Source organism: Solanum pennellii, chromosome 7, assembly GCF_001406875.1.
Source record: "Solanum pennellii chromosome 7, SPENNV200".
Classification (NCBI taxonomy): domain Eukaryota; kingdom Viridiplantae; phylum Streptophyta; class Magnoliopsida; order Solanales; family Solanaceae; genus Solanum; species Solanum pennellii.
Window position 1 is genome coordinate 11,551,941 of NC_028643.1, and position 12,375 is coordinate 11,564,315.

At 43.7% G+C, this 12,375-nt stretch overlaps 1 protein-coding gene and 1 pseudogene across 1 annotated transcript; both read left to right on the forward strand.

Moving 5' to 3' along the window:
• Positions 1-5,245: 5,245 nt before the first annotated feature.
• On the forward strand, positions 5,246-7,275 carry LOC107024838 (annotated as a pseudogene).
• A 1,339-nt stretch (positions 7,276-8,614) lies between these two features.
• On the forward strand, positions 8,615-12,183 carry LOC107024840. Its single transcript, XM_015225785.1, has 3 exons — positions 8,615-11,308; positions 11,395-11,854; positions 11,897-12,183. Exons 1-3 carry the CDS (start codon positions 8,615-8,617, stop codon positions 12,181-12,183), a joined length of 3,441 nt encoding a protein of 1,146 aa, XP_015081271.1.
• The last annotated feature ends 192 nt before the right edge of the window (positions 12,184-12,375 follow it).

Genomic DNA, 12,375 nt, shown 5'->3' on the forward strand with positions numbered 1-12,375 from the left:
GCATAGACTATATAGAAATATTTTCCCCCAATTGTTAAAATGACAACTGTCAGAGCCTTGATTGCCGTAGCTACAACGAAAAAGTGGAATATTTACCAACTTGATGTTAATAATGCTTTCCTCCATGGATATTTTAATGAGGAAGTTTACATGGATGTCCCTCCTTGTCTTGCTGTGACACATATAGGGCTGGTCTATAAACTCAACAAGTCCTTATGTGGTCTAAAACAAGCAAGCAGACAGTGGTATGAGAAGCTAACTGCAGCTTTGAGTTCAAGGGGCTATACTCACTCCTTATATGAATATTCATTGTTCTATAGAAAAAGGTGTTCTTCTACTGTGTTTTTAGGTGTTTATGTAGATGATATTATCCTTTCAGGAACTGATTCTGAAGAGATTGTTAGTATCAAAAATTTTCTCCATGACCAGTTAAAGATCAAAGATCTTGGGAGACTGCATTATTTATTGGATATGGAAATTTTATATAAGGTTGATGGAGTTATCATATCCCAGAGGAAATTTGTTCATGATCTTCTCAAGGATTTCCATTGTGATAGTCTAACTCCCATGACTTTCCCATTGGATCTTAATGATAAACTTAGAGCTCATGAGGGCAAGTCATTAAGTGATCCTACCTTGTATAGGAAGCTGGTAGGGAAACTAAATTTCCTCTCTCACACCAAACATAATATTGCCTATGGAGTTAAACATTTAAGTCAATACATGAAAGATCCCAGGGACCCTCACCTTCAAGCTGCATTTCACATGTTGAGGTAGATCAAAAATGATCCTACCCTAGGCATTTTTATGTCATCTTCTCTTGATTTTAAGGTTCAGGCCTTTTGTGACTCAGATTGGGCATTATGCCCTTACTCTAGAAAATCTGTTAGTATTAGTATATTACACTACTCATTGATGTATTGGTCTAGTTTGTCGAAGATGACCTTTTCCCCTTAACCCTAGGTTGTGATCTTGATATGAATTGTGTAATGTTTGTTCAATTGAATTTATTATTTGTTGAATTCATACTATGTGATGTTATTTTATAAATTATGAATGGATTATTATTAATTGTAGTCCATACTATTATTTCTTGAGTAATTGATCTAGGTTATGAAGTATGTTATGAGTTTGACCTAAGTCTTTTATCTTAAGCTATGAACTAGTGATGGATTATGATGTAGTGATTCAATTGACTTTTTATCATGTTGATTATTTTTGTGTGATGATATTATAACCTTATTGGGTTGAATTAAGGTTTATAGTAAGACCTTGATGATGGATTATGAAGGACACTTGATTTGTCTTGTGATCTCAACTCTTTACTTTAATTATGGTTATTGTGACTAAGTGATGATGTTGCATTGAAGTATACCTTGTATTAATAATCATAGGGTTGTTATGATGTTGAATTGAAATGTCTTGACTATATTTTGTCATGTGTTGGCTAAGATGTAACTGTTATAAGGATGGTGATAACTTACCAATGTTGACACCCAATTTTTGACCCGCGTCGGTATAAATTAATTATCGAGCTTCCTAAATTTTCCAAATATTTTAAATTAATTAGTTTTATAAATTTTACGAATATATATAATACATGGATTTTATTCTATTTATCATAACTTTAGATAGTATATATATATATATTACATAATTATGTATATAATTAGTATATCTTATGATTATTCAAAAAAAACCATCAAAAAAAATATACATTTAAATGTTTTGTTAAACTAGTTAATCTAAATTATAGTCATACGTTTGAATTACTTTTACGACTTTTAATAATTATTTTATTAAATACAAAGAGGCTCGTTAATTAGTCGATACAAATTCGTCATTTTAATTGGTTATTTGTTAAATTGACTCAATTTCCTTACCCATTTTAATCAACTCAATCTCCCATCCTTTATTTTATTTCCTAGGCCCAAACATTTTTTAACAATCCACTCCAATTTCAGCCCATCCTCTTCAACCCCAAATCAATTTCCCATGTCCAATTCGCAGGCCCAATCTTCCCCACTCTCAACCCAATTAATTCCCATCAACCCTCTATTCCCAATTCGGCCCAACACCTCTCTAATCCAACCCACCTAACTTAAAACCTTAACCCGCCCAATCCCCTTTGACCCGCCGACCCGACCCATCCCTTTTCCCCTTTCTTCCTCCCTCAGGCCCCCTCACCACGCCATTTTCCAGAAAAAATGAAAAAAAGAACAGAAACCCAGAAAAAACGCAGCAATGAACAGCTCCCATAAACGGTAACTTCTCCAGACGCGACCCCTTCCCCCCGCGTCTCCCTCACGCACAGCCTCCCCTCTCTTACCCCTCTCGATGCGTCTCCCTCACGCGTCCCTCTCTCCTCTTCTCTCTCCCTTCGCGCTCGTACAAGCTCTGTACGCAGCAACGGACGCCTGCAGCTGCAGCTTTGACGCAGCAACGCGTTTTCGTCCTTCCAGCGCATGATGGCTCCACGTAGCCTGTCCAGTACGAAAGATCGATCTCGACCCTCCACCTCTTTCCCGCTCGATTCGCTCTTTTGGATAAGGTTTGAGGGTTTTCGGATTTGAAATTCGAAATGGGCCTGAAAGAAATCCTCCCGCCTCTCTCTTCGAAACCCTAATTTGTTCTCCTATATAAACCCCCCACCCCTCTCCAAAAAGGAGGTTAGAGATTTTGGTTGGAATTTTTCGGAGTTGAAAATCATTAGAGAATTCAGAGAGATTTTTGTGGGTTAAGAATCTTGGGGTGGCTCTTCTGATTGGGTTCTTCCGTTTCTTTGCAAGAGTTAAGGATACAGAAGTTTAAGAAATTTTTTTTTTTTTGAAAATTTTCGCGTTAGTTCTGTTTGGTTTTCGGGGAAATTAAAGGAGATTTAGGTTAGTAAATTGGAGAAAGTTTCCATCACAAGAGTGCTAAGAATCTTTCGAGGAGACACTTGGTTTTTCCTCCGGTCGCTGTAGGAGAACGGTTCGAGCCTTTAGCTTCTCTTGCGTATTTCGGAAGAACTAATCGATTCATTGGCTTCCGACGCCATTCGGGTGTTCGTGTTTCTGTTTACGGTGGAAGTCATCGTTTTGCTGTTCGCCTCTCGTCGCACTTCGCTTCTCGTCAACAGGTAAGCTCATTCTTTCGAAACTTTCTTCTCTTCTTGGGTTTCAATATGGTGCCTTCAGGGCGGAGAATGTCTGTCGTATGCCTCTTAGTTTGTTTGTTATTGTTGGGTTGATTTCACTGCGTATGTATGCTGGAGTTTACTCGTTTGTTTTATTCGTGTCTACAACTTCAAGTGTTCTTGCCTAAGTTACTTGAATGAATATGTTGTTTTGGTTGTAGTTTAGAGGTTCGTAGACTCTAACGAAGATGGGTTTTGGTGTTCTTCTTCTTATTTAAGCACTTTGTAGTGTTATACTTGAAGTAATGCTGAACTTCGACTTTCTTATCATTCATTCTTTCACCCCAAGTTGAAAGGATGAATCGAGGTCGAAGTTTGAAGATTTGGCCTGTTGGCATTCAAATGTTAAGTACTCATCTTGTGTAGCATTACAATGTGTCTTCCTTCGGCTACCGTCATCCCTAGATTAGAAATCGCGATTTCGGTTTGGATCATAAGTATCAATTAATTGTTTGATATATGGAGGTGTAGAAACTGTTTTTTTTTTGAGGATGTTGTCAGCTAGACTAGCAATAGTTTTCTTACCTTTGATTTACATTTGAAGATCAAACCTTAGCTTTAAGTTGCCATTGTTCTCGGCTATTTGTATGGTGTCTTTTCCAAATAATGATTTCTTTGCATTCTATATTTATTTCAAGCCTATTAGTATTTATGCATAACATGTTAGCTCGCAGGAGTAAATCCATTTGATTTAGATTCTTTACGCTTATGTTTTACTTTCGTTTACAATGATTTGGCAAAGAATGTTTACTAGTTTTCCTTTCGCCTAAAAGGTTGGATTTAGCAATGTAAAATCTGTTCTGTTTAAGATACATCATGTTTATTATATTATGTAACATGCTAACCCATTTCTACTTTATTGCATATAAAAACCCCTCTCAAGTCCGCTTTGGGGACTCCCTTCTCTTCTTTGCATGTCCGGAGGGAGCCATAAAGGCTCTAAACATTTTTCCATCGAGTCAAGACAAACATGCAAGAATCAAAGTTCCATGAAGATCGAAGGAACTCGAAAGAGCCGAATTGGAAGAAATTTTATTTATGTCCATTTTCTTGTATTTATTTGTAATGGGCATAAGCCCTTGTTGTTTCTTCTTTTTATTTCCTCGTAATTATATCTGTATGTTTAGATTAGGACAGGTACAAAAATGGGTTAAAAAACCCAAAAGCGGGTGGGTTCGAGTTTCGGCCAAGGCGAACAGCATCCGAAACTTGGACCCGAATCTCTCTCTCTCTCTCTCTCTCTCTCTCTCTTTCTTTAGTACTTGCTTACGTATTTGTTTTACTCGAATTCCGTTAGTTGAAGGTTAGAAAGCTCCAAACCCCTTCGAACGCCTTTTTGCTTTATCAAACTAAAGACTAAAAAATTGAAGCTTTAAAACGATAAATGTTTAAAATTTGAAGTTTGTTTAGAATTGAGGTTTAAAAAAGTTTAACTTTAACAAGAATCTTAAAATAATAAACATTGTAGAATTCGTAAGAAATTGCCTAAGTAATATTCTAATAAGTTCAAAATAACTTCAATTTGCAAAGGTTAAAACAATAAATAAAATAGTCAAATAAGTTAATCACCGGATAACCGTTGTAAACGGAGTGTCTTAGGTGCTTTCTTTGAAACCTTCCTAAGACACTAATAGGAATCCCGAACCCCCCAAAATGTTTCAAAACAATTTTTTCTGTTTAAGTTGTTTAGAAACAAAGTTTTCTTGATTTTTCTTAAAAAATTAAGTGGCGACTCCTAAAAGTCGAAAATATCTTAAACTAAAACAAACTCTTTTCGAAAATCATTTTTTTCGATAAAACAGAAATGGCGACTCCGCTGGGGACTTGGAGGATTCTAACCTTAAAGACTAACTTTATTTGACTATTTGTATTAACTGTTTATTTGTTTAAGTTTTAAATTTTCTAGGAATTGCACTTTTTCATGGCATAAACTCCGCCGAACGGCAAATAGTTGCATTAGGAAACGGAAGTTACGCGGCTTACCGCGACTTCTCTCAGATATACCCCGAGAACTTATTTTGGAGTATCGAATAAATAGTCGGAATGCGGTCATCCGGCATTATTCGATAGCTCCACCCCGATGTTTGTCCGACTCGGGTAACCGTCTATTTTAAAACAATTCTAGAAAATCCTAAGTTAGAGCGAAACCAAAACAAAAATTAGGCATTAGCCTAGGACGACTTAATACCCTAGGCGTATTAAGTCCATTTTAGTAGAAAAACCGCCAAAAATCGCTTCTAAGGTCTTCGACCTCACGACGCGTCATATTATTTGACATTCGGAAGTGTATGTGTGAAAAAACCAACTTGGGGTAGGGGAAAGTCTAATGGGTTTTTGTTTTGCAGATATGGACCGCTTCCCCAAATTCAACATGGTCATCTCCGCGCCACCCCAACTAACAATGTGGCACAACGACTTAGACGGAGATCATAGGTGGACTCTCAACAAGTACGTAGGGGCCTTGACCGAGCTAATCAACATGGACGGTTGGCCAGAGTTGATAGAGGTACTCACGGGGTACTGGGACAGCCAAAGAATGGTCTTCCGTTTTGGAACGGCCGAAATCACTACATAAGAAGAAATAAGAGATTGCATAGACACTGTGGGCACGGGTCTAGAAAGAAGAGCCCGAAAGCAAGAAGACGTGTTTATCCCCAACAAACCTTCCGTTGAGAACATCTCGGATTGGTTAGGATTAAGAAAGGATTTCACTTATTGGTGTCAAGATTCCCACATAATGTTCAGAGATCTCTACGTCAGATTTGGACACACGAGTTTCTATGCCGCGTATAATCGGGAATTTATGATTTCCTACAGGGAGTGGAACGAGCTCCGCCCGTTGGCATTTGCCATAGCTTTGTTGGGAACGATGGTCTTCCCGCACGGCCCGAGCCTGAGCATCAACACCAGAGTCATAACACTTGTCCAGACGTTGTTCAAAGGGTACGAGAATCAAGGAACGACAAAGTACTACTCCGTAGCCCCGGTCATATTGTCAGACATATATCGCGCTTTGGGTAAGTGCAAAGAGGGACATCGGTACTTCCAGGGTTGTAATCTGCTCCTCCAATGGTGGATTCTCAGCCACTTGGCGAAGGGTGCTGGAACTCGAGAACTGCACACTCTCGATAACAAGAACACCCTCAAGGACTTGAACGATTTGTTATTCTAGGCAAACATGAACAATCGGAAAATGAGAGGGAGATGGGCCCAAATTTTCTCCGAGTTGAGAGAAGAGGACCTCCAATGGATGCTCGACCGCTTCATATCCAAAGAAGTTGTCGTAGAAAGTCGAAGATGTGTAGTGCTTCCCCTACCTGGTATTCGAGGAATTCGGCCTTACGCGCCATTCCGGGTCTTGCGACAGTTCGGAAGAAGGCAGACTGTGCCTAGAGAAGCGTATTATGGCGCTTATGTATATGACATTGGGGACGATAGGGTGGACGACGCTACAGAGATGGTCAGAGAATGGAAGAACGCCAGGCGTATGGGTAAAGACACTATCGCTGCTGACCGATTCAACGCTGGATACGACGAAGGTTACAAAGCATGGTTGAAAAGAGATATACAAAATATCTCCTTTCAGATTCCGCGTAGCATTCGCAGCGTGAAAGACAAAGAGGCCAAAGAAGTGGCCGAATTGCGAGAGTTAAAGGAGGAGGCCAATGAGGTCTATGCCAAATTCGTAGAGAATCAAGACGCACTCGAGAGGGCAACTCAAGAGATCGAGAGACTGAAGCAAGGGTATGACGAGTTCGACAACTGGATCCAGCAGAAAATCGAGAGGATGCGATACGAGAGTCTTGAAGACAAAGGTCGTCTGGGTGAAGGTTTTCTATTGATGCTGAGGTACATGTTCCAACAACACAAAAACCAGAAAGGCGACGACGGAGCAGGACCATCCGGAGCAGCATAGTGGACATCGCCCCTGCGCGGGTTTTTCTTTGTTTGTACTCGCATTATTTTAGCCCCTGCGTGGGCCTGATATTATCGCACTTTCTAAATAGCCCCTGCGTGGGTTTGTCTATTTCCCTTTTCGAATATTTTACTCATTGTTAAGTATTATTTTGGGGGGAATCATTTTAATTTGGTTTAAATTCACACGTACATCATTCGAATGCGCTAGGCCTACCCTTGGCACAAAAGGGTCCCCGTGCATGATTAGGACGCGATATATGTGTATTTAAATGCTTATGTGTTACGTTTCTTTGAATGAGGATATCGTAAACCCACTCCTAGCCAAAATTCCAAAGAATATTCAGAAGCCACTATTACAAATGTCCGACCAAAATCCCATAGTCTCAAGTTTCTCACTCAAAAGTCCGTATCCCATACCATAAATCCTAAATACCGCTCTATCATCTTAGGAAAGTTGAATCACCGCTATGGACAAAGGCAAGAACGTCCAGACGGAGCTCACTGAGGAGGAATTGCGAAGAAAGATCGAGCGAGTCACTCGAGAGATTCAGAAGGTTAAGGAGGAAGGACTTAAAGTGGACATGACCACGGCCATCTACAAAGCTGCGGTCACGACCTTGGATGAAGATCTGGCGCCGCAGATAAGAAGAAAGAAGGACGTTGAGATGGAAACTGAAAACCTAAGGAAAAGGTTCAACTTGCTCCATTTGGAGATACGCGAAGGAAAGGCGAGAGAGGCGAAGATAGATATCGAGACTGCCGTGTTGTTGGCCAGGAGTGCGTCGCTCGACGAGGAATTGGCGACCCATAGCAACCTAAAGGACGGAAAATATCCCGCCCGTGAACAGGGAGCAGACGACAGTGGTCCCAACCAAGAATCAATTGAGGAGGACGATGAGGAGGAAATCGTCTATAAGCCTCCATTCCCGACTGTTTGAAAGGAAAGGAATGACGCAGCCACAAGACAAGAAATCGCCAAATGTTGTCTTCTAGAAATTGCAAAGTTGTTTTTCAATTCCCTTGTAATCACAATGAGAGAATGAATGAAAATGATCCGAACTACGTTGGGCCTGAATTCTCCTCGTGAGATACGTAGGCAGCCTTTCCCGGCCCGGCCCCCTATCACCAAAAATTTTCATTCTCCTCCGTGTTTCGGAGATACGAAGATAAGATCAACGGACTTCGAAAAGCAGCTGCAAGAAGACCATAGCTCAACGTGATTCAGCTTTCCCGAGATGACGTCCAAAACAAACAAATTTCTGTTTGTCCAAAATATATTTCCGTCCTCATTCGTGGGTTAAGATATCCCCAAACAAAGCGACTTGTGTGTTTATCTGTTTGTGTGCGATATTATGCATTTTATACTCTTGATATGCACTAACAAATTTGCCTTTGAGTTGTTTCACCTCTCAGGTACCTTTTTACTGATCTGTGTCGATAAAGCTGGCAGATCACCCCTACTTCACCAGATCAAAAGGTCCCGCAGATTCCTTCCCCGGACCAACCACAAATAAAGACATGGAAGACAACAATGAACAAGTCCGTCTCACAGACGTCGTGGTGGCTCAGCCCACCGTGGCAGAGCAGAATGAGCTTATTGCGCAGCTGATGCAGCAAATAGCTGACATGAGGGTAGAGATGCAACGGAGGCAAGACACTACTCCGCCCGGATTCGGCCCCGACTTTCTCGACGCAAGACCTCCTACATACTTCCCCTCGTCCAACTCGGATCCTACTCAGCACCGTCCATCGACACCCGTGCACAACCCGTCTGGGGTAGATATGACAACCCAAAACCCCCAATACGCCTCAGTCTCCTACCAAACTCCCTCACCACTCCCAAACAATCCACCACAAATACCACCACACCCCCAAAATACTCAAACAGCCCCACTACCCCAAAATCAAACCCAAAATCCCACCGCCTTCAATTCCCAAACACCGCATCCCCACTTAAACCAAAATACCAATCCCCAAAATTATCCGCAAAACTATCAAACCGCACAGAACGTCCCAAGCCCTTCCATAGCTCCACCCCTCCCCAAAAGAACCACATTCCAAGTCCCCGTCCCGGCCGAGCATGAGGTGCACGGCTCCGAGTTGGACCATTATGAGGAGCAAGAAAGAGAGTGGAGGGCGAGGGAAGAAGCGAAGGTAGACATAAAGGAGGAGATCAAGAGGGCAATGAGAGAATTGCAATGTACTCCAGACGTCGCCGGGCTAAGCTACGCAGAACTATGCATCCACCCAGACTTGAACCTACCTGAAGGGTTCAAAATCCCGAAGTTTGATACCTTCGGAGGGGTGGGCAACCCCATGGCACATCTAAGAGCGTACTGTGACCAACTCGTGGGAGTTGGCAAAGATGAAGCGTTGCTGATGAGGTTGTTCAGCCGAAGCCTGTGCGGTGAGGCCTTGGAATGGTTCACATCCCACGAGACTCGACAGTGGCCCAGTTGGAGCGCGCTGGCTAAGGAGTTCATCGACAGATTCGCGTACAACGTCGAAATAGTCCCTGATCGTTACTCCTTGGAGAAGATGAAGCAGAAGCCCACAGAAAGCTATCGTGAGTTCGCGTACAGATGGAGGAAGGAGGCAGCGAGGGTGAGGCCTCCAATGACAGAGAAGGAGATTGTAGAGGTGTTCATACGGGTGCAGGAGCCCGAGTATTATGACAGAGTCATCTTATTAATCGGCGCCAAGTTCGCCGAGATAGTCAAAGTAGGTGAGACTATCGAGGATGGCCTGAAGTCGGGAAAGATAGCCCGAGTGTCTGCATCGCCTGGGTCTTCCGGACTGGTAAGGAAGAAAAGAGAGGAGGTTAACGCTATCTCACACGGGGGAAGAAAAGCCCCCAGAAACTTACCACGTCCCCAAGGCCGCTCCAATCCTCCATCAAAGCCTCATCAAGCCTACCATCCACACTCAAATCACTCCGGCCACTACAATGCTGCCCCCCATTATCCAGATGCCCATATTTTATCATATCAGAATCCGCCCCCGATTCCACAAAATTTTCCCTCCACATATCCAAACCACCCCCAAGCTTATCAAGTCCCTCCCCATTACCAAAATGTCGCTCCTAGCTGCGCTAATGTACAGCCAAGCTATCGAGCACCGTCTCCCGCATATCAGATACAAACCCCAGCATATCAAAGCCCCCATCCAAATTACCAAGCCCCAATGCCAAACCACCAAACAAATCCCTACCCCAGAGCCCAAGCTCCACGACCAAACGCCCGCAATTACCAACAAGTCCCTCCCCCTCAGCAGGGCGGGTATGATTCCCCTCGCCCCAGGTTTGAGAAGAAGCCCTCCAGAAGCTTCACCGCGTTGGCTGAAAGCAGAACTAAATTGTTCGAAAGATTAGCCGCGGCCGGATACATCCACCCTGTGGGGCCCAAGCCCGTGGATGTTAATTCCAGATTCTACAGACCGGAGCAGAGATGTGCTTATCATTCCAACAGTGTTGGACATGATACAGAAGATTGTATCAATCTCAAGCACAAGATCCAGGACTTGATTGACCAGGAAGTGGTCTCCCTTCAGCCTGCGGCGCCAAACGTCAACACGAATCCGTTGCCAAATCATGGAGGTGGAAACATCAACATGATAGAAACTGACGAAGATGAGCGCGAAGCCAGGAGAATTACTCCTGTTGTTCAGGAAGACTTGGAAAGGGATGTAGCTTCTTTGAGCGTCAGGGAAAAGGGAGAGTTTGTCATCCTGACACCTGCAAAGGCTGTTGCCTTAGTGCCTGCAAAGACTCTCGCCAAGCCCAAGTTCGTTATAGAAACGGCCGCGGCTCAAGGCATGACTAGATCTGGCAGATGTTTCACTCCTGACGAGCTTGCTCTCGGAGGACAAAAGAAGGATCATGCCAAGAGACCGATCAGCGAAGCAGAAGCTGAAGAGTTCTGGAGGAGAATGCAACCCAAAGACTACTCCATCGTCAAGCACTTGGAGAAAACTCCAGCCCAAATTTCGGTGTGGGCCCTGCTGATGAGCTCCTGGTCCCACAGACAGGCTTTGATGAAAGCCCTGGATGACACATATGTGCCCTCGGGTACGAGCAGCGACAATGTAGCTGCTATGATTCACCAGGTCATTCGGGGGCACCGGATCAGCTTTTGTGACGATGAGTTGCCAGTCGAAGGGAGGGCCCACANACCGGCCGAAGGGAGGGCCCACAACAAAGCTCTACACATCACCGTGATATGTCGCGAAAGGTCATCAACCGTGTTCTGGTAGACGACGGATCTGGTTTGAACATATGCCCCCTGTCCACGTTGAAGCAGCTGAGGTTTGACCTCGGAAAGTTGGAGCAAAACCAGGTCAATGTGAGAGCATTCGACGGTGTTCAGAGAGACACGTTGGGAGCTGTGAACCTGACCATCCAAATGGGCCCCGCGGAATTCGAGGCAAAGTTCCAGATGTTGGACATCGACACCAGCTATAACCTCCTGTTGGGAAGTCCATTCATCCACGCGGCTGGAGCCGTCCCCTCCACTCTCCACCAAATGATAAAACTGGTGTGGAAAAATGAAGAACTGGTTGTTCATGGTGAAAAGGGTCAATCGGGAAGGCAAGTGCCGGTCTCGGACGAGACACCGCAAGGTTCAGACTTCTACACGGTGAAGTTGGTAAATGCCACCGATGAGGGCTTGGCCCCGCAGACTCCCATGCCGGCCGTGTACAAAATGATCGCCACGGTAATGCTGCAGAGCGGATTCGAACCAAGTTTCGGATTAGGAAAGAGTGCCTAGGGGATCATCGAGCCAGTTCCGGTCCTTGCTGCAGGATCAAAGTATGGTTTGGGGTATATCCCCACAGATGATGATGTGAAGATGAAGAGGAAAAGGGATCAAGGGTTGACTAAGCCGATCCCGCATCCCTATCAATCCTTTCCAGTCCGGGAGCATGCCGAGCCTGACGACAATGGGGAAGGAATTTTTGACCTTTTCCAGGAGATCAATGCCATCATCGAGGAGGAGGCTAAGCCAGCTGGCTGTCGTGATGCTGAACCAGGGGAGATGCTGCAAAATTGGACGTCCACGCCGATCCTGATGTCCCGGACTCTTTGGTAGAAAGGAATTGTTTTATGCATATCAAAATCGATGGTCGTCCGGAAGAGGCCCGAGACCCACCATTTCTACATTTTCTTAATTGCTTGAATTTTGAATTTTTGTCGTGATGTTTAAAAAGGGCGACACGGCCCTGTGCCATGACCCAAGTTTGCATGTTTATTTGAATGAAAGCCTCCTTATTTTGACTTTGTT